We start from the raw sequence: 27,835 nt of genomic DNA on the forward strand, positions 1-27,835 counted from the left end.
GGAAAACCCCTCTGGTGTCGGTTGTGCTGTTTATTTTGTTCCTTTTTCCCCTCTTCTAATAAAATTTCAGCAAATCTCTTGCCGCCTATTAAAAAAAGGTAGTGTATATACATAAACCAAGTTGAGGAACGTGACATAGGTTTCTCCGTTTTGGCTGGCTTCAGATCAGCAATAGTGCTAGCTATTGATGGCCCAAAACTCCAAAGTGGCATTTTTTTAGATTGAGGAAAAATTCCGGCCTTGAACTATTTACCCTCTTCCAAAGTGGCATTGTCGTTGTGATTATGAGAAGGTAATCAGAGGTTTTCTTTTCCAAATAGTTAATTCTTTCTACTATTTACGCGTAAATTAAAAGAATGCAGCACGCAGGTACTGGTACGAGCCTGCAATCATATAGCAGCACTGCAGCTGATGAGCCTTAATAAGTGAATAAAAAATGAGATATAATGCGATTGAGAGCCTAATTGAGTCGCCAACCATATGATTCACATGCGGACTACCGAAACAAATGTGATCCGATCCGATCCCACAAATGCAACGCGATCAACAAAGGCACAAAGCAACTCTGATTCTGATTTCTGAATATCCTCCCACGCGCTCGCGTGGACAGCATGCTCGTTCGGCAAGCCAACGTGCTTCGTGCCGTGTATAAATCAGGCACCCGATTCATAGCAGAAATGAGCACTCACCTTTCGCCACTAAAACCATCAAGCAGCTAAGAAGCACGTAGTATAGCAAGCACTTAGCACAACCCCACAAAGCTCGCAGCAGCTCCCATGGCCAGCTTCGCGTCGCAGCTCAAGGGCATGTTCTTTGCCCTCGTCGAGCGCATCACGGGCTACGGCGCCGGCACGGGCGGCGAGGAGCAGGTCCGCCGCCGGACTGAGGACGGAGCGCCTGTGGCACACACCCACGAGATCAGACCAAGAGGAGCCGGGGATCCCTCTGTGCCAGGAGGCTCAGAGATTCAGGTTAACTGATGTCGAGGGGTACCTGATGCCCAAAACATAGTCTCTGCCACTGCACGCGTTTCATTCCCGGCCTGGCACTGGGATGGCGTCATGCGAGGATGTGTGCGTCCCAGCCGTACGCGAACCTTTTAATTTGCCTTCATGCTGCACTGTGATCAACTTGGTGTGTTTGTCTTGCACTTCTGTTACTGTATACCCTCTGAGCGTATGAGCCTGCTGAGAGCAGTACGTAGCTCGGTTGTGTCTGTGCCATACATGTTTCTTGATCAGACTTTTGTAACAAATAATGTTTATGGAGTAATTTAGCTTCAACACAGTGTATATTCTCCCCTAGTGTCTTATTTGTGTTCTTTTCAGGATGCAAATTTTGCTGGACCAACCCAGGGACCCACTACCCAAAATGATAATTCTAGTGTAAATACCTGTTGGGCTGACCCAAAAATATTTGGTGCCAATTAGTGCCAAACCCAATGGATCATTCGGGTAACCCACAACAGATGCGATGTTATCCGACTTCACTGATCGGGGGCGGCGGCGTGGCTGCGCCGCCCGACGGCACTGCTTCCGCTCCGGCCGCGCTCATTGGCAGGCCGGCCATCGACCTCGCCCGTCGCAGGACGGACTAGGAGCTGGAGCACATCGCCGGCAGTGCATATCTTTCCACATTCACTTGTGCAAACGATTATATCAAATCCTGTACTTCCATGATTTGCTTATGACATGAATTTGTCTCTGCTTATTGAGATCTGAACAACGATGTACTTAGCGTGCCGAAATCTGCATATCTCCTGCATTTGTTAATTACATGGTAAGCGTGAACTGTCATTGCTAGGAGCATCGCGGCGGCCGGGCTGGCAGCAAACCATGGCAATGTATATAATTCTGATGTGTTTTGGTTGACCCATGTGTAAACGTTGTTATGCGTCATGTGTGTACACGAATATTTTATTTTTCAGAATAAAAAGGGATACTATATTGTTGATCAGAGCCTCACCATCCATACACATTTACATACTACTACTCCACTAATAGGCGTTCCAACCGTAGTGACAACACCATCGAGCTTGCGTTACAACGATGACGCTTTTCTGGTGCTCTGAACTCTGAATGCGTGCCGGTCCTTCCTGCGTTCGTGGTACCAGTAGCACCGGGCATGTATATGCTACGTATACCTCTGTAGTTCCTTCACCATGCCACCTGATCACCATATGACCAAGTGATCAACACGCTAGAGATGTGGAGCTACGAAGTAACGAGCATTGCTGCCTGTTCCGAGGTCGAGGACAGGTAGAGGGACAAATGACACGATTTCTCATGTGGCGCCCGTGATTTGGTGAAGCAAAACAACCCAACCAGGCCATACTTAACAAATATACAAATGCAAAGCATCATTCTCTGAATATTTGCTCCGGCAGCCACAGAGAGGATTAATAACTAATATATGCTGCAAAAAGTGCCAAGCAAGTGGGGCAAGAATGCGATGAAGCAAGAGCTTAATCGAGCTGCCGCTGCTCGCCAACAATATAATACATTTGCATGCGTAGCGCGCGATCAGAAACTCCGTCGTGGGTCTGAGAGATGACACGGTTACTGAATCATATCCTCGCGTGCGCGTGGGCCTCCATGTCCGGCGAGGCCGGCCGTGTGTATAAATAGGGCGCCCGGTGATAGCGAGAGGACTCACCAGTCGCAACTCAGACAACAGAGCAGATTGTTGTATAGTCACTAGCTTTGTAGCGGCGGCTGCAACGTCTGATCTCCGAGGAGGAGGTTAGCAGAAAGCACACAGCTCTCGGCACCTCCTCGACCACTGCCTAGTTAGCTCCCATGGCCAGCTACTTCGCGGCGCAGCTCAAGGACATGTTCTTCGGGCTCGTCGAGCGCATCACGGGCTATGGCTGGAGCGAAGGCCAGGATGGTTCGTCAGGTAAATATTCTCAAGCATTATTGCCGCTTTGGAAGAAAAAAAACTACTGTTGAAGTGTGTAAATTTAAGGAAGTGAGTAGTTAATTTGTGCCCTGTTCTTCATGCAGGTGCACAAGAGCCCTCCAAGCTGACATCTGAAGAGGTCTCTCCAGCTGAAGAAGAGGTGACCGTGGTACAGAACATTCAGATCAGAGCAAGAAGCAGCGCGGATCCCATTGTGTCAGGTGGCACAAAGCCTCAGGTTAACTAGCATTATATATGAAGGGACTATAGAGCTTAACTGCAGTCTCTACGTTGTGTCTGCTTCCATGGCCTAGAGAGAAGATGCCTGTGGTGTTTTTTAACTTTTCAAGCAAGGATGCGTATGTCATGTTCCGTCATGCAATCTGATCAGAGCGTGTCCGAGTCCTATCACTTAGTTTGTAATCCATGTCATGTATGTTTGTGTCGGCTCATGGTCGAGCTTGGTACGTATTAGGTTGTCTGTGTCATGTTTGTTGATCAAACTTGTAGTGTTCCTTCATAAAGCATGCATTAATCTGTTCGATCCTTTCTTCAGCTTAAGCAGTACGTGTACTCAGAGCTCCTGCCTTGTGGCTGCATGTGTTCTATCTACGTGATTAAACAAGCAAACTTCGTTGTACTCCCTCCGTTTCAAAATATAGATAGTTTTGGTATTTTTAGATTTATAGCTTTTTCTATATATTTCCAGATATATGTTATATCTAGAGCATGGCAAATATTATAAATCTAGAAAAGCCAAAATAAATTATATTTGGGAACGGAGGGAGTATATTACAAGACACATCCGAGCCCCCACCGAATTTTTTTTGAAGAAAAAAAGTAAAAAATGTGGGCTCCGGCCCCTTACCACTCCCCGAGGAATGCAAATAGCCACAGAGTTTCCAACAAAATAATTGAACAACCATGATACAAACTCCAGCCTATCAATGCCGTAATATTCCAATAATTTTAGTCACGGTATATGCAACGAGAATAGAAAAGATGATGCTACTGAAAAATTATTCCTAAAATAAAACATGATAAAATACAGTGCACTATTCACTGAGATATGCACATTTCATTAGTGTCTCTCCTGTCTCCATAGACCATAGAAGCTACATTTTAAGTAGATAACCGTGTAGTTTCTCACATGTTTTCATGACGCAGTGTCTCCTGTTTTCATGAGCCACTTGTGTTGTAGTGTCTGTAGTACTCCTAGGGAAGTGATAACATATATATTAACATGTAGCGCATGAAAACAGAACTTGGGACGTAGTACACTTTCAGGGGGAAAAGGAAATTTAGATTTTTCGCCACTCTAAAGAAGAGCCTTTCAGTTTTGAGTTTCCATGCTCTAAACCTTTTCTCCTTTTCCACCCAGAACATTGGCTCATTGATTCCTTTTGCCATTATCCAAATGTCTCAAAAAACATACACCTAATTAATGTCACAGTACACTCGCGCCATGAGCTAGTACGTTCAAACCGTAACGACAACACCAGCACACAATGCGATCGACCTGTGTCTGAAGATCCATTCTGAATCATGCATGCATGCTGGCCCGCCAGAGCGTGGACGCTAATTAAACATGCATGCCTGCCTGTTTTGGGGCCATCCCGAGGCAAACGAGACGATTTCTGATTTGGGACAGCAAAGCAACAAGATCAGGCCAAATTTAACAAGCATTTCTCCATGATCAACTGTAGCCATCGCGTGGTAGGACAGATCAGAGTGGTCCGTGGGTATAGCCGGAGCAGTGGATGGACGGAGATAGCTCGCTTTACCGGAACGATGGGCAAAAAGGAATTGCTAAGAATGTTTGCGAGAGGTGCTCGCCAACCACGTGATAAACATGCCGGACGATGGATCCAGAGATTATGGTTCCGGTCGCGGGGATCCTCGATGGCATGCGCGTGATGAATCACGGTGAGGGGTAGGGGCGGAGCCAGGATCCGTGTTGGCCGTGCTGCAGCACGGGCCCAGCTCACTTCACCCATGTAAATCTACAGTAATTAGGCCTAAAGCAATATTAATTTAGCATAATTTTAATCAATCTAGCACTTGTCCACTCATTTAGCCCGGGCTGGAGGGCATTTCCAGCTCCACGGCTGGTGAGGGGTGACTCAGTGACCCTGTATATGCCACCTCGGCACCACCCACCAGTAACTGGTAACACTTAATTTGACCGAAATCATGGTAACTGGTAAAACAACCCACCAGATTAACCCCCCTGTTCGAAACGAAGAAATTGCAGAGAATGGTCAGAATAGGATAGTTCCAACGAACTTCCAAGTTTGAAGTCAACTTGTTATGCCAGATTGAGTTTTTTTTCTTGAGCAACTAATGCTAAGGGTGTGTTTGGTTCAGCTGTGGATTCCTAAAAATCTGATTTCTGGAATCAGTTGTGGGAAAGCTGCTGTGAGCTGAAAGCTATAGGAAAACTGAAAGCTGTTTGGCTGAAACAACTGTCAGCTGTGGATTTCTATAAGAAATGTCTGTTATGCCCCTGAGATCCCATAAGGCTCTTATATGCTAATTAATCACATGGATACGTAGATGACCGATTTGGAAAGAAAATATTCATATTTGTTAATATTTGACATATATAATAATTTATACAAAATATATATCCACGTTATAAAAATAATTGAACAATTTCTTTTTTTTCTTTCATTTTTTCACTGTATTTCTTTCCTCTTTTTTTCTTTCTATTTTTCCTTTCTTCTTTCTTTTTTTTCCCTTTTCCCTTTTCCCTTCTCCCTTTTCCTGTTCCTTCTCTCTTTCTCCTCTGTTTTTCGAGGACAGCACGGGGAGCGGGCGGCGGGGGCGGCGGGAGGCGCGTCGGGGGGTGGCGGGGGCGGCGTGGGGCGCAGCAGGGAGGCGCGGCAGGGGGCTGCCCGGGGGGCGGCGGGCGGCGGGGGCGCGTCGGGGGGCGCGGCGGGCCGGCCCCGAGGGCGGCGGGGGCCGCGTCGGGGGGCGGCCCGGGGGGGCGGCGGGGGCGCGTCGGGGGCAAGGGGAGAGGGCAAGGGAGGAGGCGCACGGGAGATGAATGGGAAAGGATCGATCGGAAAGAAAAGAGTTGAACCGGTACGACTAACCAGTGGCAACGCGGGTAATTTCACTGCAGGAATTGGTAGAATCTGCCCTCCTACCCGCTGCGTCGTTACACTGCGGGAATCGGTCGATTCCAAAAAATCGCTACAACCGTCCGAGCTCTTTGGTTGTGAAGCTGATTTTTTGGAAGCGAATCTGCTGCCGGAATCGGAACCAAAGAGCCTAAGATTGAGTTGCCACCGTAGACCTTTCGGTATAGGCCGACGCATAGAATTGAATGGGCCCAAGTATATCGTCACGCTTGGTGGGCGGCCGGCATCTCGTAGGCCAGCAAAAGCCAGAGTCCAGACCCAACAACTTTTATAACATGGGCCATGGCGTGGCGTATTGGGCTACTGGCGTTACAAACTTTTAAGGCCAGACCCACTTGCTCGACCGATTCTATCCAGTACGGCCCAGTCTGGCACGGCTACTCGCGTTACAAACTACCAGCTATTTAATTTTGTGTGTTTTGTTACATGCATATGCATGTTAGAAAACACTACAAGTTATTTCAAAGAGAAAATATAGTTGGAAGGGATGGAGCAAATCAGCAGGAGGTCGTTCCATGTTATCCGAGACGTGTGCGTACGTAGGATCTGTAAAGCTTTGACCACACACGCACACACACACAAAAAAAAGCTACCAATATATACGTTTTCTATTATATCTCCTTGAGATGGAGATGGGTATGTCCTCGTACTCATTCTTCATTCATTCGTTGCCAGGTGTTTGTATTGTGTTGCTATCAAATTTCATGTCTCATGGAAACTGAGCTAGCTTTATTCATTTTTGTGAAAGAAAAACAGCTGCTAGCTAGTAAAAGTTTAAAACACGAGCTAGGAGCATGACCGCATCAATTCCCGTTTTTCTGGACCTAGATCTCTGAAAGCTCACAAACATCAGAAAATGTGTTGTGCCTTTTGCAGCAGGCTGGCTCACCGTGAATGCGTGAAGAGCTAGCAGGAGAGGCGACTTGGACAGCTTGACAACCAGTTGATGATTTATGGACAAGAACCACAGCCTTGTAATCTAGAGCTTACGGCCTCAAAGTTTCGTCTGCTCGCAACCTCAAGCCTCAAATTTTTTTGCCCCTTAATTATAGCTATGAACAGTTAATCTAAAAAAGATCACTCATCTCGATTCAGATTTGCATACAATCATTGTGATCAAAGATGGAACGAATAGCTAGCTCCAGATTCTGAGTCATAATCCGCACCTGATCACCAAACACGTGTGCCCGATCTCCCAGTACTCGGGACGAAAGGTAGAAAGGTCTACGGCAAGGGAGAACCATCGGATGGGGTCATGGGGATCGGACGGCGCTAGAGTGCTTCATGATCCTGAAGCGCCGATAGCAACGGCTGTGTCCGAGAACGCCGCCACGTTCGTCCGACCCCACGCCGGCGTTTCGGCGAAGCAACGGCGATGGCGTGGGCCGCTGGAACACACGGGAACGCGACAATCTTACGGCCGCGGGCGAAGTTGACGGATGAATCCGGGGTCCGGGGTCCGGGGTCCCTTCAACACCGGCCAAGCGCACCCACGCGACGTGTCGGCGTGCGGGCGTCTCGCCGCGAGTCCCCGGCGGCCTCACGAGGCGGGGTTCACCTTCACCGGGCGGTGAACGGCCGCGTCGCCCGCCACTAGCTGTCCCCGCCAGACTTTCAAAAAGGACGGCGAGTCACCGGTTGGTTTACTCACGGTCACAGATTCGCGATCGGATTCCAAGAAGCCGAGTGAATCGCAGCTTGCCGAGTCCGCGCGCGGTGACGTCCAGAGGGAGCGCACGGACACACCCCCGCCATGGCGACCGCGGCGCGCGCGATCATCTGCGAGCTGGCGCCGCAGAAGGTGGCGGCGGCAACGGCGCCGTCGGTGCCCGCGCCCCCGAAGAAGCGCGACGCCGGGAAGGTGGTGCTCCAGCCCCGGCTCTGCACGCTGCGGTCGTACGGCGCCGGCAGCGGCGTGGTGACGCGGAGGATTCTGGCGGGGGCGGAGGAGGGGAGCGGGGCCGCGGACTCGGGCGGCTCTGCTGCCTCCCCGTTCTTCGCGTCGCTGGCCGACTACATCGAGAGCTCCCGCAAGAGCCAGGACTTCGAGACCATCTCCGGCCGCCTCGCCATGGTCAGTGAGGATTCCTCGCTTCTTCCTCTATTGGTCCTCGTTCACCTAATTACCTGTACACGTTGGGTTCATGGTCTGATCTTCGCGTTGCTGGCGCTACTGCAGGTGGCTTTCGCGGCGGCCGTGGCGGTGGAGCTGACGACGGGCAGCTCGCTGTTCAAGAAGCTGGACACGATGGAGATCGAGGAAGCGGCGGGGTTGTGCGTGGCCGTGGTCGCCTGCGCCGCGGCGTTCGCGTGGGCATCCAGCGCGCGCACCAGGATCGGCCAGATGTTCACGCTGGGGTGCAACGCCTTCGTCGACTCCCTCATCGACAACATCGTCGAGGCGCTCTTCTCCGAGAGCGAGCTGCAGGACTGGTCCGACGACATCTGAGTATGCACGTATATACGCATAGAGACTAGATAAACAGTATAGACATAGAGAAAGTATCTACAGGTGGATCAAGCTGTTGAGATCCGCGCATTTCGCGAGCTTCGTCGTCACTGTGCAACGGCAAGGAAGTTGTTCTGATTTTTTGTTCAGACATAGATCCTGAGTCCAAGATTGCCAGACATGGATCACACAGGGTTCCAAACAACTGGCAGCTGTTTTGCACGGTCCTGCAAGGGTGAACTGTGATCACAAACCTGCAGCCTGCGTAGGAAGACAAGCAGAGTGTCTTTCTGTAGCCAGGCAGTCCGACAAGGTTGTGAATTGTGAAATATGTAGATCTCTTCAGAAAAATAGTGTACCGGGGACGGAGAGGATCACCCCTTAATTTAATTGTACCTACTAGTATAGTGAGATTGTAATTAGTGACTGAAGCATGGGAGCAAAACACCTTGTTTGCTTTAGGGGTCAAATCTGGAGTTTGACTCTTGAGATTATACATACATGAAGTGGAGACAAATCTATACATTGTGTTTCTTACGTCTCCCTTGCTCCATTCCTGAATACTGGCTCTGAAGAAATACAAACACTGTCTGTATGGGCTGAGCTGCAACATTGACTTTCATTGTATTTGCTGTGAGGCTGTTATCTACACGAAATTATCAATGATCAAACAATGCACTCTCAAATCTCAACCCAACCCTGCTCAACTATTCTTCTTTATGACTGAAACGGGGGAGAAGATAACAAAAGATAACATTTCTAGAGGACATCGCAGCATATTTACTTATAACATAACACATGCAAAAATAACCCTTTGCAAATGTTAAGTTTTATCTTGCAGCATGTACCTTTAATTTTGTGTGATTAACTGCTGGCTATGAAAACAGCGAACAAAATTGTAGTTTCAGATAATAGAATCCATAAAGCGTACAGTTACATAGCAGAGCAAAAATCATACCGAATCATCAAACTGTTGCACTAGTACATGGACTTGAAAGGCAACTAGATCGAGTGCACATATATGGCTAGAATCATGCAAGACCATTCAATCCAGCTACTCAAAAATCTCTTGTCAGCTCTTCCAGCTGGTAGCGAGAATGTCCGGGGTCTTCTTGCAACAAGAAGCTGATAATTTGCTCCGTCTGCATCACAGTTACAGTTGTCAACCAATCATTCAAGCCTGGGGACGTCTATTCATCGCACGTGCGACTAGCCACTGTATCATCGCACATGTCTGTTGGAAATAACAATGTTCCAGAATAAAATAAAATATTCCAAAATAAGATAAAAATATTTTGGAATGTTGTTATCTCCAACCTTTTATTTTGTTCCGGAACATTGTTATCTCTAGCGAACATGTACGATGATATGGCGGGTAGTTGCACGTGCTATGAATAGACAGATCCCCTAACATGACCATGCGCTGTGTTGACAAATGACCTGCCATGTTGCCCTGAAAATACAAAGAAGGTGAAAGTTTGAACGCCCAAGTTCTGAGGCTGCTACTTGGAGTAAAACCAATAACAATAGTTTCCTTCATCTCATAACTTCAGAGCCTGCTCTTGGTGGAGAATGTTAATACTGATAATAAACCACAAAATGTTCAGAGGCTGTAGCCAACTAGCCATTCTCCTAAGATGTGCACGATAATTTTGGTTCAAGCGATCAGATGGAGGCTCACTAAATCTGCAGACATTCCTTTGGATAAACCCTCTGTAGAAATCCAGAACATTGGACTAAAACTGGATGTCAGAGTTGTCTCTCAGCAAACAAGCTGTGGCGTTTGGGCCAATGAAAAAAGATCTGAACAACAGCCTTTAGCAGTAACCAAAACTCAGCAATTACATCTCAAAAAAAACTCAGCAATTACATGCAGTGTGCGGAGTCTGAAATGCTATCCCAATTCAGTGAAATCAAATGGGATAGAAAGAATTAGAGATGAGAAGGCAGAGGTATGATTCAGATCAAAATTCAGAACACGGGCAAACACAGCAAACCAGATACTTGACAACCAGAGGAGAATAGGTGATTGCATGCATACTAAGTTTTATGGTATGCATGAGTATATATGAATGGAATTTGAATCTGCGCCTGGTTCTTGCGGGGCGGCGACGAGCGGAGCCAAGCGCGCGCGCGCTTGGGCGACAACGTCTTCGTCTCGTCCCGCACCACGGCTGCATCTCCTGAGGAGCCGCATGCGAGAGATAGGTAGGGGCGGCGCGTGGATTTGACGGTGCCGTGCGCGGGATGCTTGGTGGCGGGGCTAGCAGAGATCGGCGGCGGCGGCACGACCTCGCCGGCCTGGAATATTTTCGAAAATACCCCTAGTTTAATCGCGATTAGATTATTTACATATACACCCCTAGTTTGGCTCGCGATTAATAATCACGATCCGATTATTTACATATACCCTCGTTATTTACAAATACCCCCCTGATTCGGATCCGAATATTTACATTTAACTCCCTATTTTGGGTAAAAATAATTTACAAAGTGCCCCTTCTCCCCCTCTCCTCATCGCCTCTTACCCCGACGGTCTCCGCCTCCACCACCGCCCACCTCCCCGCCTTCCGTTTTGGCCGGAGGCGTTGATGGTGCTGCCGCAGGTGGCTTTCGCGGCGGCCGCGGCTGTGGATCTGGCAACGGGCTGCTCGTTGTTCAAGAAGCTGGACACGATGTAGCCATGGTCGCCTGCGCCGCGGCGTTTGCGTGGGCCTCCAGCGTGCGCAACAGGATCGGCCAGATATTCACGCTGGGGGCAACGCCTTCGTCAACTCCTGATCGACATATCGTCGCGGCGCTCTTCTCTGAGAGCGAGCTCCAGGACATGGAACAAGCAATTACAGATGGATCAAGCTGTTGAGATCCGAGCATTTCGCAAGCTTCGTCGTCGCTGCGCAACGGCAAGGATTTTTTTCTGAATTTCTTTGTGCAAACATGGATCATGGATCCCAGATCGACAGATGTGGATCATTCAGAGTCCCAAACAACTGACAGCTCTAGCACACGGTCCTGCTACGGTGTTGTCTGATCTGAAATATGCAGCCCGCGCAGGAACACAAGCAGAATGTCTTTCTGTAGCAAGGCAGTCCTGCAAGGTTCTTAAATGTGTAGATGTCTTCAGAGAAATAGTGCACCGGGGAGGATCAGCCCCTTAACTGTACCTACTACTGGACTTACTGAAATTGTAATTATAGACTGGAGCATGTAAGCAAGACCATGTATTTTCTTCAGGAGTCCAATCTGTTGTGCTGACTCTTGAGATTATACTACATGGAGTGGGGACAAATCTACACACCGTGCTTCTTATGTGTCCCTTGCTCCATTCCTGTGTGTACTGGATCTGAAGAAATACTATCTGTGTCGACAGAGCTGCAAAACTGATTTCCATTGCATTTGTTTGGAGGCTTTTAGCTATACGATATTATGAACCAGATAGTAATCAAACAGTGCAGAGTCAACCCTACTCTGGTTCACCCATTCTACTTTATGCCTGAGACAAGGAGGATAATATAATATAGACAGCATATTTACTTACACATAACACATGCAAATTAGCACTTTGTAAGCATTATGTTTATCATCTTGGAGTATGTGCATTAACTTTGTGTGATCAAGTAACTGTTGATATGAAAACAAAGAGAAGACAGAGTCCATACTAAGTACAGCTACAAATTTACAATACAGAGCAAAAATCATACCAAATCATTAAACTGTTGCGTTAGTCATGGACAGCAAAGGCCATAAGATCGGGTACATATATGGCTAGAGGCTAGAATCATGCAGCATCATTCAGTCTAACTGCTCAAGATCTTTTTCTAGCTCTTCCATGACCAATGTCTAGTGGCCACTTTGCTGTTCTTCAGAGTGATGCGGCAAACAGTAACTGCAGCGCCAAAAGAATGGCGTCAATCATCATGAAAGTTATGACACGGTTCTGCTTCTGCTAATTCAGAGGAGATGAAAAGGATAGATGATTTGCTAAGTTGTGACTTGTGACTTTGTCCTGTTTATGAACCTCTAGAAGCAGACAGGCAGGAAACTCTTAAGATGCAGTATTAGAAGATATCGCAAATAAACTGTGAAAATATAGAATTACAGAGGATCTGATAAGTGATAGATTTATAAAGCACCGGAAGGGTGAAGAGGTCAGCTGATTGAACTAGAACTTGTCATACTCTAGATCTTCAGCAGCCAGTCCTGCAGTCATGGATACACTTGCCCCTGGATCCCTCTCCTCCATTGATAGATACTTGAAGCCAGCATGATGAAAGTAGCAGAGCACAATGGATGCTTCCACGGGTTCGTCTCGCCTTCAAAGAGGCAGAGGGACATGCTAGCTGAAGTCAACAGCTGAACATGCTAGCTGAAGTCAACAACCATTTGTTCTGGACTCCGTATGTGACAGTAACAGTAAGACAAGTAGCTGCACAGCTTTAGTGCAAAGGTATTTGTGATTTTCCTGCTGTTGGCTCCAATTTCCTATGTGTACTAGCACTTGCAGTTAGGATTATTTGGAAGTTTGTAAGGAAGTGTCATGCTGAACAACGTATTTTGTTTAGACTTGAACAGTAACCAAAGACTCAAGCAGTTACCAGCAGTCAAAACAATCTGACATAGTTTTTCAAAAAAAACAATCTGACATGCATTGAGACTCCTTTCAATTACCATATCCCAGTTCCGTGAAATCAAATTGGCTAGAAAAATTAGAGACAGCAAATTATAACAGAAGCAGAGCTACGCTTCAGACCGGAGTTCAGATTCAGAACACAGGCAAAACAGATACGTGATGACCAGAGATGATTGCCGGCATACTAGAGTTCAGGATGGACGAAGAAATACCTGGAGGAGGAATGTGCGGCCGGTTCGCGACGAGGAGCGGAGCCCACCGCGCGCTCTTGCCCGGGAGGCCGGAAGCATCTCCGTATCGTCCCGGACCGCGGCCACATCTCAGGACGACCCGTATGGGAGGGCGGAGGAAGGTTTAGAGCACGCGGGTTTGACAGAGGTGAGTGCGGGATGCTTGGCAGCGGGCCTAGCGGAGCTCGCCGGCGGCAGCTCGACCTCGCCGGCCACCATGTCGTCCGCCGGAACAGAAAACATCCTATTTTTGGAACGCGATCTGATTATTTACAAATACTCCCTTACTTGGATCGCGATTAACAATCGCGATCTGATTATTTACAAATACCGCCCTAATTTAAGAATCTCGATCCAATTATTTACAGAGAGGTCCCTTTCTGCATATAAACTTTTCAAACAGCCCCTCCTTTGGCGCTTTCTCTCTCTCCCTCTTTGGTTCCTGCGGCTCTTGCGCCGATGGCCTCCGCCTCCGCCGCCGCCGCCGCCGCCGCCCTCTTCTGCGGCCGGAAGCGCAGAGCCTCACCTCTGGCTGGATGTTTGATCCCAATGCCGAGGAAGGCCAAAGGAGCGGCCATGAGTCCCTTCGATGCTGATTGCTTTAGTCAATGCGTGCTTCTGTTCTCTGGGGCTACGGCGCCACCGACTGCGCCATGGGCTTTGCTTCAGAATGTGATTTTTATCACTATATTACTCTGCGTCCGCTTAGTTTCGTCCACATTCCTCACTTGTTTGCACACAAGATGAGAAAACTGAGCTCATGTGTTTGATGTCATGCTGGTGATGTAAAAGACTGTGTTTTCCTTTAATAAAAAGGGCATTTAAGATCTAGCTCTTGTTCAGAAGACAATGCTCAGCAATACCCTCATGTATTTGTCGGTAGACATCTGTGTCGTATTTCAGAAATTCAGACGAAGATTCAATTGGAAGAGAAGACCTTTTCCTGTTAGAGCTTGAACTTAACATCTTTCACAGTTTTCTTGAACAACCCCAAATCCGATCGTGTTAGAACACTCAGGTTCCATTGGAATCAGGAGGCATTCTCTATTGCTTCAATGCACCCCAACACGCTGGCCTTCTGGGACATCGCCGACATGAGCGCTTCATGGGCTGCTTTGTTGTTCTTCAGAAGTGATGCGGCAAACAGAACCTGCAACGCCAAAAGAAGAGCATCAATCGACATGTAAATTGTGGCATGGTTCTGCTTCTGATAGTTCAAGAGAGATGAAAGGATTACTCACCGCCCATCTGGTAAGGTTTTGCTGCTGATCTTTGCTTAGTTGCGGCTTAGTTCTGTTTATGAACCTCTAGAAGCAAAGAAACAGGAAATTCTTCAGATGCAGTTTTCTGAAGATATCACCAAGAAAATGTGGCAATATAGAACACACAACTGGAGAGGATAGGATAAGTTCGTAAAGCACCTGGAGGGTGAAAAGGTCTGCTGATTGACCTACAACTTTGTCATATTCTAGACCTTCAGCAGCCAGTCCTGCCATTGAAACTACAGCTAACCTGAGGAAATTCTATAGGTGTCAGCAGCTTGTTCAAATTTATTTGATCCTGGCGATATTTGTGCAGGTGTGCAGTGCAGTAATCAAATTTACAATGTATTGTCACTAATAAGCAGATGTACAGAAGTACCTGTCTAGTTCCTTTCCATCAAGCTGCCCACTGTATATTAGCTTCTGTAACTGCTCATCTATCAAATTAACATGCTCCTTTCCAATGTCCAAAGAATATCCCAGGATAGGGAGGCCAATCAAATAGGCAACTGAATTTTCAGGAAAGCTTGCCATTCAGTGAATTCCTACTGCAGATATAATCTTGCTGGGATGAGAGAATCACATACCCAAGAAGTGAGCAGCTTCATGCCTAGCAATTCTCTCCTGGTAGTCAGGAAAGACTGTAGAAAACGCTCCAATTGCTGCTTGCAGAAGACTACAATGATAGTATGCAGTATTATCATGGGTCCATAATTAATCTGCAACATTTTTACATGGTGCATAGAAATTACTCTGTTCCAAAAAAAAATGAGCACCATTTTACATTGGGTTCCAGTTTTTCATGTTAGCAGTATCTTGAATGGTCAATGCATTGAATTAAATGAAATTTGGTATGTTCTTGATTTTTTTTTCTTGAGATGTTAAAGTTATTTGAGGACGCTACTTTTGCCTCTTTCCTGTCTAAGCAAATTTACTCCAAGAGCTGATATATTTTTGGAGCCAGATATATCCATGTAAGGTCATACGGAGTAGAAAATATCATGCATTTGAATTACTCTTCCAAACTTGCAGAGGTAAATAAACACGTACCCTGGAGCAACACTCCCGACAGCCAATACGATCAATGAAATGCTTCCGATCAAATAGGGAACAAAGAAGCCCCAATCCTGTCACAGATAATTTCAGAAGATTTAAACATTTGCTTCCTTTTCATTTGGACATCAAGATCACAATCAATTTTGCAGGTACTCCATGACTTCGAGTCCTCTATGCTCAATCGCTCATCTTATTTGAATGTACATATAGCAGGTGTCATGGAAATAGTAATACCCCAGGGAGCTGGCCTGCAAGGACGGCTAAGAATCCAGTGGTACCGACAACCGTAAACAAAAATGCTGCCTGCATGATTAAACCAAAGAAAATGCAGGATTACACTCTGAAAAGCACGAGATATTTAGCTCTGAATGATGCTATGGTTGTGCATATGAACTGGTCGTTACAAAATTTTCACTAAAACCATCATGCTGTGCCTCAGCTAACAAGAGAACAACGTCTCGATTTTGAAAGGATGAAACAGCATCACTTACATCATTTCTAACACTTGGAATTGCCAAATTCTCGGCATTCTTGATTCCAAGCGTAGTGAGTTCCCGCAGAGATGTCTGTTCCAGTTCAGAATGCAGGCTCATCAGTTGCAAACAATCAGACACCCCCGTGCAGGCACAACGATTAATTATCGAAAAAAAAAGACACAACGATCAAAGGCCACATGATGCTTGCAGAATTACACGAGCATTCGAGCAAATGCATGGCAGAGTTATGCCTCCTTCAAACATGAAATTTTTATCATTGATGCTTCAGAGGAGGCCACTGCACTGACCGTGCGTCGCGACACGTACGGCTGCGAGCTCCACCGCTTGGCCCAACCGAGCTCTCTCAGCTGGTCCAGAGCCTGCTTCACATCATCGCTGCTCTTCTGCAACACTATCCGACTCAATGCGTCACCTCATCAAATTGCTCCAGGAGTTCAGGAGTCGATGCAACCGCCGCTCACCTTGTCGATGGCGGCCTGCAGCGCCTTGAGGTCCACCCCGGAGGCCGCCGAAGACGAGGCTGCCGCGGCGCGCCAGCAGCGGCGTGGAGCGGAGGAGCTCGCGGTGGTGGGAGCGACGAGCACGGCCACGATCGCCATGGCTCCCCCCCGAAGGTTCTTTCTCCCCGCGCGGCTCTGCTGCGGGCCTGCGGCCGACCGCCAACGGTAGGGGATAACACGGTTCAGAGTCAGGTATGAGACACGTTTCGTCGTGATCTTCTGAGGCGTAAAATTGTGTGCGATGTGTACGCGGCGTGTGCCCTTCTGCACGCAGTCTAGAAGATCCGAGCCGCGCGTTCGGGGAATGGTCTTTTTAAGTTTTCTCCGGAAATGCTACGCCACAATAAATCCAGCCTCGAAGCTTTGTAATCACCACTCCCTTTGGCGCCTCCAGTTTCGTCTTCCTCTATCCATCTCCTCTGAAATCTTCCATTCCAATTCGAATCCTCAAATCCTCCCCGTCTCTAGGAGTCCAGATGCTTCTACTCCAGCCCCGCGCAGTCCCTGCGCCCGCTCTGCGAGAAAGGCCACCGCCACCTCGGCCACGGCCTCGCCGGCGACTGGTGCCGCCTCCTCTCGCCGCGGCGTCCGGCTCCATCGCCGTCAGCTCCGATGAGGATGCCTTCACCAGGTGCTCCGGGTACCTGTTCGAGGAGGGCGCAGCCACCGAGTCGGAGCTCCCCACCTCGTACGACCTCCCTGGCATCGCCGCCGTGTACCGCCGCCGCCCGCTCCTCGTGCTCCGTCGCTCGCTGCAGATCGGCACCTCCTTCGGCCGGTGGTTCGCGCTGCGCTACCTAGACCGCGTCAACGAGCGCGCCGACGGCATGTTCGAGGTCCGCCCTCACGCTACGCTTGCTTTTGATTGGTCCTGCGCATGCTTGCTGTTTGATCAAATTCCTGGTCGTGCTTTGGTTCACCGATGATTTGGTGTTGTCGTTGCAGCTTCGGGCGGCTCAGCTCAGGAGGATACTACTGGAACTTGGCCCTGTATGTTTCATTTCCCAATGCCTGTTTGTTCATGTGTGCGTCCCTTATGTGATGATCATTAACTTGTACATGATGCTGCTCTTTTAATCGCAGGCATTTGTGAAGATCGCACAAGCAGTTTCTTCACGGCCGGTGAGGTTCACTAGTTGCTACATTTTCACTTGACCTATTTCAATCGCATGCTTGGAGTGCCGTAACTTTAACTTTATATGTGATAATTGCCTGTTTTATTTCCTGCAGGATGTTATTCCACCTGCGTACCTTGATGAGCTCTCGCTACTTCAGGACCGCATAGCACCATTTTCAACGGAGGCTGCTTTTAACATTATAGAAAAAGAGCTTCGGCTGCCACTGGATATGATTTTCTCTGAGATATCACCAGAGCCTGTTGCTGCTGCATCTCTTGGGCAGGTCCGATTGGTTTACCATTTTTTTAATGTCTTTATGGATCGATTGACCACTCTTAGCAGCATTTTGTGTTTCTAACTAAGGAAGCAGAGCACAATTGCATGTGGTGAGGTTCATTATGATAGTTGAGTTTTCTGACCATATCCTCATTGCTGCTGTTTGAACTTTGAACACCAAAAACTGATATGCAACTCAACTTTAGTTTGCAATTTTGCATGTTAATATTCATTACTGGATGTTTCCCTGAAGAAACCAAAAAGAAATAACTACATTCACTTCAAATTTAGGAGCAACAGAAGTACAGTAGGATAGAAACCTAAACATGTATGAAGTTTCAGTCACGTGTTTCCTTAAAGGAACCACAAATAGGTAACTTATGGAATTGAAATTTAAAGCAAAGGGCCCAGTCCATAACGGCAACTAAAAAGCACAATAAGATGGAACCATGTACTTGCATCATAAACTCAAATATTGATTATTTCACACTTCTTAATGTTGATATTCCATTTTTCTTACATCTGTAGGTTTATCAGGCTAAACTTCGCTCCAATGGGAAGGTTGTTGCTGTCAAAGTACAAAGACCTGGTGTTCAAGCAGCAATTTCATTGGACATATATATCTTGAGGTTCCTAGCTAGTCTTGCAAGGAAGGCTGCCAAGTTGAACACAGACCTCCCGGTAAGTCTGTGTACTGTTATTTATCCATGTAATCAACTGAAGAATTTGTTTCTTTCAAAGGTCAAAAGATAGAAAAATAACCCAACAATAAGGGAAATTCCGTTTCAAAAGTTTCAACTATATTATTCTGTATCATTTATGTTGTGTCTGTCTACTTATTGATTTTTAATCACATGTATTTGCTTCTCTAATGTACAGGCTGTGCTTGACGAGTGGGCATCAAGCCTATTTCGGGTAACTTTTCCATATATTATGATCCAATATGTCATTTCCATGTGAATCTATATATGTCACTTTTTTTTACTTTGGCTCATGTCAAATGCTAGTCAATAAAATTCACAATTTGGCAGTGGCATACTGGCATGATATAGCATCTGACAGAAGTACGAAAAGTAACCACTAACTAGAGGCATAAAATCGTATGCCTATTCCTTAAGAATGTTTTCATTGGGGTATGTGGATAATAGCAGTCTGCTACGGAAACAAATTATGGGTAGTCAACATCCAAAATCTTGGCTATGAACATTTGAATTGTATACACAGAATTTTACTATTTTTTGTGCTACCATTTTATTCAAAGTTCACTCAGCTCAAGTAATTTGAAGTTTGCGTATGAAGTCATGGACACATGTATTATAGATATATATCCAAGGAATAATGTAAATATCAATCATTTTTCCAATGTGACAGTGGTTTAAAATCATTACATGTGTACCTTTTATCGTGGGAGTCCACAGTTTTTCTGATAAGCTCTAGAGCCTGATGAAGAATAGATGTTATTATTCTGGCAAGACTGTGCTCCAGTGACTAGCAGTTTTCTAGTTAGAGCTGTTAGGTTCTGTCAGACATCTGACTAAAATTTTAGCTGCATATTCTTAGAGCTTCACATTGAATACAGGTAAATCACATTTGATGCAGGAGATGGATTATAGAGAAGAAGCAAGAAATGGACTTAAGTTCAGGTTGAATTCTTCATCCGCTAGACAAAGTCCAGTTCAACCAATTGTCCATGAAAATACACCTTCATTGAGAAATATATGATAATTTAGAATCTGAATGGTCAAACATCTGTCATTTTTATGCTACGAACATATACAAAACTATTTAGATTAAGACCATCAGATATATTTGAGAACTACTTTCCTTATATAATATATGTGCTTTTTCAGTAAAGTATCTATTCGTTACATTTTTGTAGCATATTACTACGGAAATTGATTATTTGAGATTATCTCACCATGGAACGGTTTCCTGAAATATCTTTTGATTCTGTGACAGAGAGTTGTTTGGGAAATTTAGAGATGTCTCGGTTCCTGAAATGTATATGGAACAGACTACAAGGCGAGTCCTTGTCATGGAATGGATAGAGGTAAACAGTCTCTGGTCTTATTCGACTGTTGGCAACCGAACATGCATGCAAAAATTGCAGTATGTAATTCTGCTTGCTCTATGTGGTCTTGTAGGGAGAAAAGTTGTCAGAAGTCAGAGATCAATATTTGGTTGAGGTAAAGGACCTGTCAAAATTCAAATAAACCACGTAAAAGTTGGGCTCCACTAAGCAACATTGATCAGATAGATTATGCTGGCATATTTTACTTTACAGGTTGGAGTATATTGTTCGCTTTCCCAGCTATTAGAATATGGATTTTATCATGCAGATCCACACCCCGGAAATCTTTTGCGTACAGTTGATGGGAAATTAGCCTACTTAGGTAATAGTTGTATTTTACTATCTCTGCACTATAGATTGATGCTTATAGCCCTGTGGGTGACTTTTGGGCTCCTTGTTCGATTCTTTACCACCCATTGAATGAAGCTCACACTGTTTCAACTAAATATGACACATTATTTGTTAATAGATTTTGGGATGATGGGAGAATTCCGGCAAGAACTTCGTGATGGATTTATTGAAGCCTGTCTTCACCTTGTTAACCGTGATTTTGATGCTTTAGCAAAAGATTTTATCACTCTTGGGTAAGAAAATTACTCTGAACTGAAACAAGTCAGTTTATGTTAACTTCCATAGGTTTTCAGACATCAGGTTGGTTGTCAGTTATCAGTATCAGTATGTGATATGTTAGGCTTGTGAAATGGAATTCATTTATATTAACAGCTTTTTCCTCTCGGGTATCACCATAGGCCATTAAATACAACTTATCTTTACATGGCTTGCAGTTTGCTTCCTCCAACTGCCCAGAAGGGTGAAGTAACGAAGGCATTGACAGGTACTCCAGTTCCAGATGAATATTGTATATGTTTAAATATAACTCAAAATTAGTTGATCTAAATACCTTCGTACTAATCTCAAATCTTTAGATGAGAAATCATGTCATAATACTTGTCCAATTGCCGACCACTCAGTTGCCTAATTTTTTATATCTGTCTCAGGTGTATTTGAGAATGCTGTTAACAGAGGAGTTCAGAATATAAGCTTTGGAGATTTGTCAGGAAATCTTGGACGAACAATGTACTAATCTAGTTTACAGAGAACCATTTCTTCAATGGATACGCTATAAGTTTGTGCTATTAACTAGAGCTAACGTTGTTTCAGGTATAAATTCAAGTTCCAGATACCTTCTTACTTTTCCCTTGTAATTCGAAGGTAATGAGTTTGTCCACAATATTTGAGCTAAGTGCTTCACTAACAGAGCTTGCATACAGGCAGATGGTCTTGAATATTTTCTGATGTGTCTGATCTTTGTGTTTGTCGTAAAAGAGGTTTGCCTTGTGATTTTTCAGCCTTGCTGTCTTGGAAGGTATTGCAATCAGCTTTAATCCAAACTATAAAGTGCTGGGCAGTTCATACCCATGGATTGCAAGAAAAGTTCTCACTGACAATTCACCAAAGCTCCGATCAACTTTGCAGGCTCTTCTTTATAAGGTTGAATTTGCATTTGTATTTTCAGAAAATTTTATATCATATTAACTATTGAGGTGCCGATCACCCTTACAAGTTTACAAGAACAATAATGATAGTTTACTCTGAATTAAAATATTTTTCAAGTTTCCTGTCTAGGTTATGCCCAAGATTTTCTCTGTAAATTCTGTAAGTTTTGACTACCTTTTCTTTCTTCAACTAAAATATGGTACAGGATGGCACTTTCCAAATTGATCGTCTGGAGTCTTTGTTATCTGAGGTTGGTTTCTTCCATTCTATGCCTTAGATGCTTCCCATCCCAACCAATGAAGTTTTGTTGAGTTATGTCTAATACGATATTTGTGGTGTGAATAAAGATTTAACTGTTTGAAACTTGGTGAGAATTTTCCTTTCTAACATGAGGAAGAAGGCAGCCTATTCCAGCTAATTCGTAATAATGATTTACATATTCATTTGGGTCTTGTCATTAAACAAAATGCCAAAAGCTGAAGCTCTAATTAATTACACTATGAAACTATCTGCCTTGGTATGTCGTATCTACTTCTGAGCATATTCCCATTGCATGGTTCTTTTTACAGTCACTTCGTGCCAGAACAGAGCAATCATTGGTCAGAAATCAACAAGAAGATGTTGATAGTACGAGATATGCAATTAAGCAAGTCTTGTCATTCACACTCACGGACCAGGTAGGACCAAACTAGGCAAATAATTCTTTGATACCGAACTAACTATTCACCACAACAAACAAGATTGAACCTGACAGATAAATATTTGATGTTCTGTGCTGCCTTTGCAGGGTGCCTTTGTGAAGGATTTACTTCTTCAGGAGATTGCTAAGGTAGTACCCTGTTAAAGGCACAATTAAATATTGAGTTAGCTTGATCATCATAATATTTGGAAAATCCAGAGCATCTTGAGATTCTGTATTCTAAATATTTTTACACCTAAGCATTTGAGCAAACAGGTTGCAAAAGGTTAATTCATTTCTGAGTTTCTTTTTTGTTTTTCAATTCATTTTTATCGCAAAAGTAATAGGTCATTCCAACAGCTTAGGTTCCATTTTCAACACTCTATGCATGCTGACAAGTAAGGTATCAGAAAGTATAGTATGTTTTGAAATCAGTAAATTTGTTAGGGAAATTCCTTAAATGGTGACAAGCATTCCTTGTCGTTTATCTTTATTGGTTTTCAATAAATTTCGATTGACTTTTAGAAGATATAGAATCTTCTTCCGGCATTATTCATGTTTGCTTAAAGTGAGCTTGCATACCTGTTTTGATAAGAGTACTTTCTGGCTCTGCGTTCTCAAAAATTTAGTGTTTGCAGGGAATAGATGCACTTGGTGTAGCTACATTAAGCTCAGCAACATCTGCAGCAGCCTCCAGATTGCCATTTGCTGGTGGTCCATCCCCATTAACCTCACTAGATGACGAGGATGTCACTAACTTGAGAAATCTATATCGCCTGCTCCTACTTTTATCTAAGGTTTCTCAGAAGGAAAATTCATCTCCGGTATGTACAATTTTCAATAGATCTCAGCTTTCTACTTTCTTTATTCATTTGTGTGGAAGGGGAAAAACTTAGGTTAGATATGCATGTGATTGAGCAAAATCCATATATTATGTTGTGGACTATCAATACATGTCCCCACTGACATGAGTTGCATGACTTTGTACATCGTATTTCAAGATTTACAGCTTTTGCTTTGAGCCTTTGTTTGTTTTGTTTATTGTGTATAAGTTTTGTAGATTCCTGGAAATAGCAGTGCCATAGAGAACGAAGGTGGTAGCACAGATGAACTTTCTCTTGTGCTGTATGAAATGACATCTCTGCCAGAATTTTTGCCAGTTATTTCCATCATTCCTGAGGTAAGTGGGAGATATAAGTTCAGTGAGACTAATATGTGTCAAAATCCGCATGGCCCATGGCTCATTTGTTTATGTCCTTCTCTATCGAAGCTTCCACCGGAGTCCCAACAGCAGTTGCTTCTTCTGCCAACAGATTTAGCAAGTCGTATTTTATCTCGGGCTGTTGCTAGAACCATTAGAAGAATGTTCATATAAAGCTGAAGGTACAAGTTTTCCGTCCCTGCTTCCTTAAATGTTCTTTTAACTGTTATTTTGGAATCGCTACTAGAAGACGAGGAGGGCTTTTTTCCCTTGCAGTAGCATCTAATCTACGAGTAGAATCCAAGATCAATCTGATTTTTTTTCTTTGTTATGAATGATTTTGGGACACTTCTTTATTATGTACATATTTTTTCAAACAAAAGGGGGCCTGTAAAAGACCCTTTTTTGTTATCTCCATATGGTATAACTAATGAAGTTTTGAGTTAAATCTATGTGTGATAAAAAAAATAATACTGCAGTACTGCAGTTTGACTCGAAACCATGGATTCATGTTACCCGATTTTATTTCACAATCTATATGACATAACGAAATGGCAATAGCATGTTAACTTGATGTGCCCTCCAACCATTCATTAATAAGATAAAGAACAAGTTGCGATTAGTTTACTTAAAACTATTCTCTTATTCATTTGCACAAGTACAAACTCAAATAATCATTTTTTATGTTGCGTGAACAACAATCTAATAGTACTGTAAAAAGAGCTCATGCAAAGGCATATGTACAAGTACAATTAAACAAACAGGGGCCATATGCTGTCAGTGTCCTTTTCCCCAGCAACAAGTGGTCAGTTTCTGACCATGGCCTTCTCAGTAAGAAAACTTTCCATCTTTAGCAATGCCTGAAAGGGTTGAGGCGAAAAATTCTCAGTTAGATTTAGTTGTGAAGGCCAATTCAGCTAAGGCAGAACAGGAAGAAAACAGAATTTCAGGATACCTCAATGGCGATGGTACTAGGTGTAAGTATAGTGACGTCATTATGCCCTTGTTTTAATGCAATATCTGCATCACGAAGAATTTGGTCAATTAATTGAATTCTGTGAAGCATTGTGTTTTGTGAGTTTGTCAGTAGTATAAAGGATTAGCAAATTCAGGATTATGCATAGCAGCCATTGTTATTGAAAATTATAGGAAACCTACGTTCAAGTGAAACTCTGGCATCAGCATTAGCATATGAGTCCATTCTTTGCTCAAAAAGTGATGTAAGTTTTGCATAAGCCTGCATTAGGAAACAAAAGGCCTTAGCGCTGTGAGGGTTACCAAAATAGAATATTAGTCAGACTGGAGCTCAAATCTCATATGACAGTGAGCATCAGTAGCTACCTTTGCATATGGGTCACCAGATTCCTGATGCAAGAGGGGCCGAGATGCAGTTCCCACGGCAGCAATCCTTCTTGCAAGTGCATCCAGTGGAACATCTAACCACACAGTCAGCCCTTTCTTCATGTAACTCCTGCAAATTTCCTGCAGTGTGAGAATTGGTTTCGAAGAGCAACCCCAGGGTAGTTTTGTCACTTCCAGTACCAATTGATTGGTCGGATCACGGCACCACCTCCAGTTGCAACAACTAACCGATGCATTGATGACAAATCCCTTAGGACCTCACTCTTGACAAGTCGAATGAAAAAAGAGGATATCAGAAAAGTTGGTTATCAGGTATAGAGGTACTTGAATAGGAGCTTAATGCTGTCAGCCTCTATCGGATTACAGCATTTATATCAGAGGTGGGGAATTGCCAATTCGATCTTCCTAGAAAGAAAAATGAATGCCTTGCAGACTTGGAGTCTTTCCCCAGGCCTCCAACCTTTAATAAGGAAAATTTTAAATAAAACTCATTAGAGAAACCGACATATACCTCATTATCTCTGAAGAACGCTTCACTGTGGAGCTGAAAAATCTCAGCAACAGATGATATACCGACAGCCTTCTCTACCAACTTATCACTGCAATAGGAATAGGCCAGTAACATTACTAAACCATAAGCAAAAAAAGAGGTTACTTCTAAAAAGCTTTGGTGGACAGCTAGTGAAGTTAATTATCAGAGAGTAATGCAGACCTGTCGAAGAATGAATAACCTAGTACTTCAGCTAATATCTTCCCAACTGTAGTTTTGCCTGAACCCATCATTCCTGTATACCAAAGTGGCAAAGTACACAGATATCATATATGCAAACGGTGACATGGTGAGGTGCATAGGCTTGAGCTGAACTGGAGCTAGAACTAACCAACTAGATAAACGCATCGGCCATCCAAGTAAGGGAGAACATCCTGGGCTTTTTGCTGGAATTAGCACGTAGCTGGTCAGTTGATGTTTTTTCTCTCCTCTCAATGCAATTATCATTACTTTATTTCCTATTCGCAAAAGAACATATTTCCTGACCTGTAGTATGAGAGCTTCATCAGCAGAGTAGTGGACCTTTTCAGTACCTGCAAGCCAACATCATGTGTGTCAAATCTCAATTGTCTGATATACGCTGAATTATGACTTAAATAACAATACGGCCAGACCCTCCTCTAATTCCTCCTATCATGCAAGTTGCAAAGTGCTTTTTTCTTTTTGACAAACCCTTGCAAGGTAGTATTATCTGTTCAGATTGTAAGGAAGTAGAGCTGCACATTAGTACTAATAGAATTAGCTAATTACAAAATAATACTAGGTCCTAAAAACTACATAAAGTGATCTGAAAACCAATCGCAAACAAAAAAAAAATCCCCCCATGAAAAGAGCCCTAACATGGATGGGGTTTGACATTGATTTGGAATCAATTATACGAAACACAAGTAGCTATATCTTCCCTTAAAAACACACAAAATAGCCTAATCGCTATAATTATGTTTGTACCTGATGACTGACTTTGGAAGGACAACTTCCGATGGTTTATCAAAAAGAAAAAAAAAACTTCCGATGGTATGGTCCGCCAACACCTAGAAGGCTAGAAGCCAATACGAACTGCTCTATAGCCAACAAAACCGTATGGCAACAGTCGGGTTTCGCCACTTGCTGTCCCCTCCCTTGGCCGTCGCGTGTCACATGTGGAAGGCGTGTCAGGCAGCACAAGCCAACAGCTGTTGGCACGTTGCAGATACATATCTCGTCCCTCGAAATTCAATTCTAGAACAAAAAAAAAATTGATCCCCAAGTCTAAGCCTTATCTGATCTGATGTTTGTTGCCATGTTCACTGACATCAAGTCACATCACAGCTAACCCATTTCCTGCCCTGGGTTTATATGATAATCCTACTAGCATTTGTTAACAATAGCAACTGCATGAACACCAAAGGGAGAGGCAATTGGAATGCTCACCTGCCGGTTTCTTACAACACGAAGCTTTCAGCTTGGCGGCACGGAGCACAGGATCCGCGCTCCTCCGCGGATCGGTTCCCAGAGCCAGCCTCGGCGGCAGCTTCTCCGCCGTGAGCCTCACCGCCGGGACCCTTGCAGAGTAAGCGCCGCCGCCGCGCGGCTTCTCGAGCCCGGCCCAGGCACCGGGCCGCGGCCGGATGCCCGCGCTCGCCTCCATCTTCCTGTCGATCCGGCCTGACGAGAAGGCGGGTCTGATGTGTTGCTGTGACGTGTGACTCAGCCGCTCCGGCGAGATGTGCTAGACGTGATCGGTGGAGCTGGTTCTGGATAGGCCGGCCATCGCCGGGGTAATGGAGAGCGCGCCGGCGGCAGGCGGCGGACGAGGAGGGCGGACTCCGTGCGGAGACGAGAGATGAGAGGGAATTGAAGGAGGTGGAAATTGTGGGCTTTTATACAAGACTCCGAGAGGCGGTCGCGAGTTTGGTTTCGAAGTGGTTGGTTTCTTGCCGCGGGGCCCGGCATGTTTTCAGTATTCCAGGATCTGGAATCCTCTTGCGTTCATTGTATTTTTATTTTTAATGATAAAAAAGGCAAGATCATCTTGCTTGATACGTTAAATACTCCAGTTTGGTCTTACGCCTGTCATAATGAGCTGAGGACAGACAAGGGCGGAAAAATTGTATTTTAGGAATCTTGGAGCTAAGTGAACATGCCGCTGTTTGACCCGATGTGGTGTCCAACGTCGCATATTATAATGTTTGCGACCGTTTAATTGAAAACAGTTGGACATATTTTTAAATGTAATCATATCATATTGAATTTGGATGGTTTAGCGTATAAAGCTAAATATCAATCAAAGGCTAAAAGGGTTTAGATGTTATAGCCTGCGTATGTGCATAAAGAAAAGATGAGGCAGCAGCATATCAGATGCCACTCGTGGCATAGAATAATCCAGAGACCTGCCAGTGCCAGTGCGCCAACAGAATTGGCTTAGCAGTTT

General features: G+C 44.7%; 5 protein-coding genes across 6 annotated transcripts; 3 read left to right on the forward strand and 2 right to left on the reverse strand.

Moving 5' to 3' along the window:
- Nucleotides 1-2,663: 2,663 nt before the first annotated feature.
- Nucleotides 2,664-3,545, forward strand: LOC112901147. The gene is made up of 2 exons (XM_025969994.1): nt 2,664-2,898; nt 3,006-3,545. The coding sequence occupies exons 1-2, from the start codon at nt 2,799-2,801 to the stop codon at nt 3,146-3,148; spliced, it is 243 nt and encodes an 80-aa protein (XP_025825779.1). The 5' UTR covers nt 2,664-2,798; the 3' UTR covers nt 3,149-3,545.
- A 4,007-nt stretch (nt 3,546-7,552) lies between these two features.
- On the forward strand, nt 7,553-9,033 carry LOC112901505 (stress enhanced protein 2, chloroplastic). The gene is made up of 2 exons (XM_025970435.1): nt 7,553-8,121; nt 8,227-9,033. Exons 1-2 carry the CDS (start codon nt 7,801-7,803, stop codon nt 8,494-8,496), a joined length of 591 nt encoding a protein of 196 aa, XP_025826220.1. The 5' UTR covers nt 7,553-7,800; the 3' UTR covers nt 8,497-9,033.
- Nucleotides 9,034-14,121: 5,088 nt separating this feature from the next.
- On the reverse strand, nt 14,122-16,892 carry LOC112899230. Its single transcript, XM_025967615.1, has 10 exons — nt 16,633-16,892; nt 16,459-16,554; nt 16,166-16,240; nt 15,909-15,977; nt 15,669-15,745; nt 15,206-15,294; nt 14,998-15,127; nt 14,778-14,868; nt 14,598-14,663; nt 14,122-14,506 (listed from the first exon to the last, which is right to left on the reverse strand). The coding sequence occupies exons 1-10, from the start codon at nt 16,768-16,770 to the stop codon at nt 14,387-14,389; spliced, it is 951 nt and encodes a 316-aa protein (XP_025823400.1). The 5' UTR covers nt 16,771-16,892; the 3' UTR covers nt 14,122-14,386.
- A 108-nt stretch (nt 16,893-17,000) lies between these two features.
- LOC112899229 (uncharacterized aarF domain-containing protein kinase At1g71810, chloroplastic) lies at nt 17,001-27,475 on the forward strand. Of its 2 annotated transcripts, XM_025967614.1 has the most exons (22): nt 17,001-17,507; nt 17,617-17,661; nt 17,755-17,793; nt 17,902-18,072; nt 18,594-18,746; nt 18,945-18,980; nt 19,665-19,708; nt 20,025-20,115; nt 20,210-20,251; nt 20,350-20,458; nt 20,606-20,720; nt 20,922-20,971; nt 21,135-21,213; nt 21,298-21,348; nt 21,486-21,627; nt 21,839-21,883; nt 22,203-22,310; nt 22,421-22,462; nt 22,951-23,136; nt 23,373-23,492; nt 23,583-23,695; nt 27,116-27,475. In XM_025967614.1, the coding sequence occupies exons 1-21, from the start codon at nt 17,148-17,150 to the stop codon at nt 23,685-23,687; spliced, it is 2,133 nt and encodes a 710-aa protein (XP_025823399.1). In that variant the 5' UTR covers nt 17,001-17,147; the 3' UTR covers nt 23,688-23,695; nt 27,116-27,475. The 2 variants fall into 2 exon arrangements, with proteins under 2 accessions (XP_025823399.1, XP_025823398.1); XM_025967613.1 differs by lacking the exon at nt 27,116-27,475 and having other exon boundaries at nt 23,583-23,961.
- On the reverse strand, nt 24,137-27,125 carry LOC112899232 (shikimate kinase 3, chloroplastic). Its single transcript, XM_025967616.1, has 10 exons — nt 26,836-27,125; nt 25,912-25,958; nt 25,757-25,811; nt 25,588-25,660; nt 25,387-25,474; nt 25,056-25,138; nt 24,855-24,984; nt 24,672-24,750; nt 24,469-24,533; nt 24,137-24,373 (listed from the first exon to the last, which is right to left on the reverse strand). Exons 1-10 carry the CDS (start codon nt 27,050-27,052, stop codon nt 24,320-24,322), a joined length of 891 nt encoding a protein of 296 aa, XP_025823401.1. The 5' UTR covers nt 27,053-27,125; the 3' UTR covers nt 24,137-24,319.
- Nucleotides 27,476-27,835: the final 360 nt, after the last annotated feature.

This window comes from Panicum hallii, chromosome 7 (genome assembly GCF_002211085.1).
Source record: "Panicum hallii strain FIL2 chromosome 7, PHallii_v3.1, whole genome shotgun sequence".
Taxonomy (NCBI): domain Eukaryota; kingdom Viridiplantae; phylum Streptophyta; class Magnoliopsida; order Poales; family Poaceae; genus Panicum; species Panicum hallii.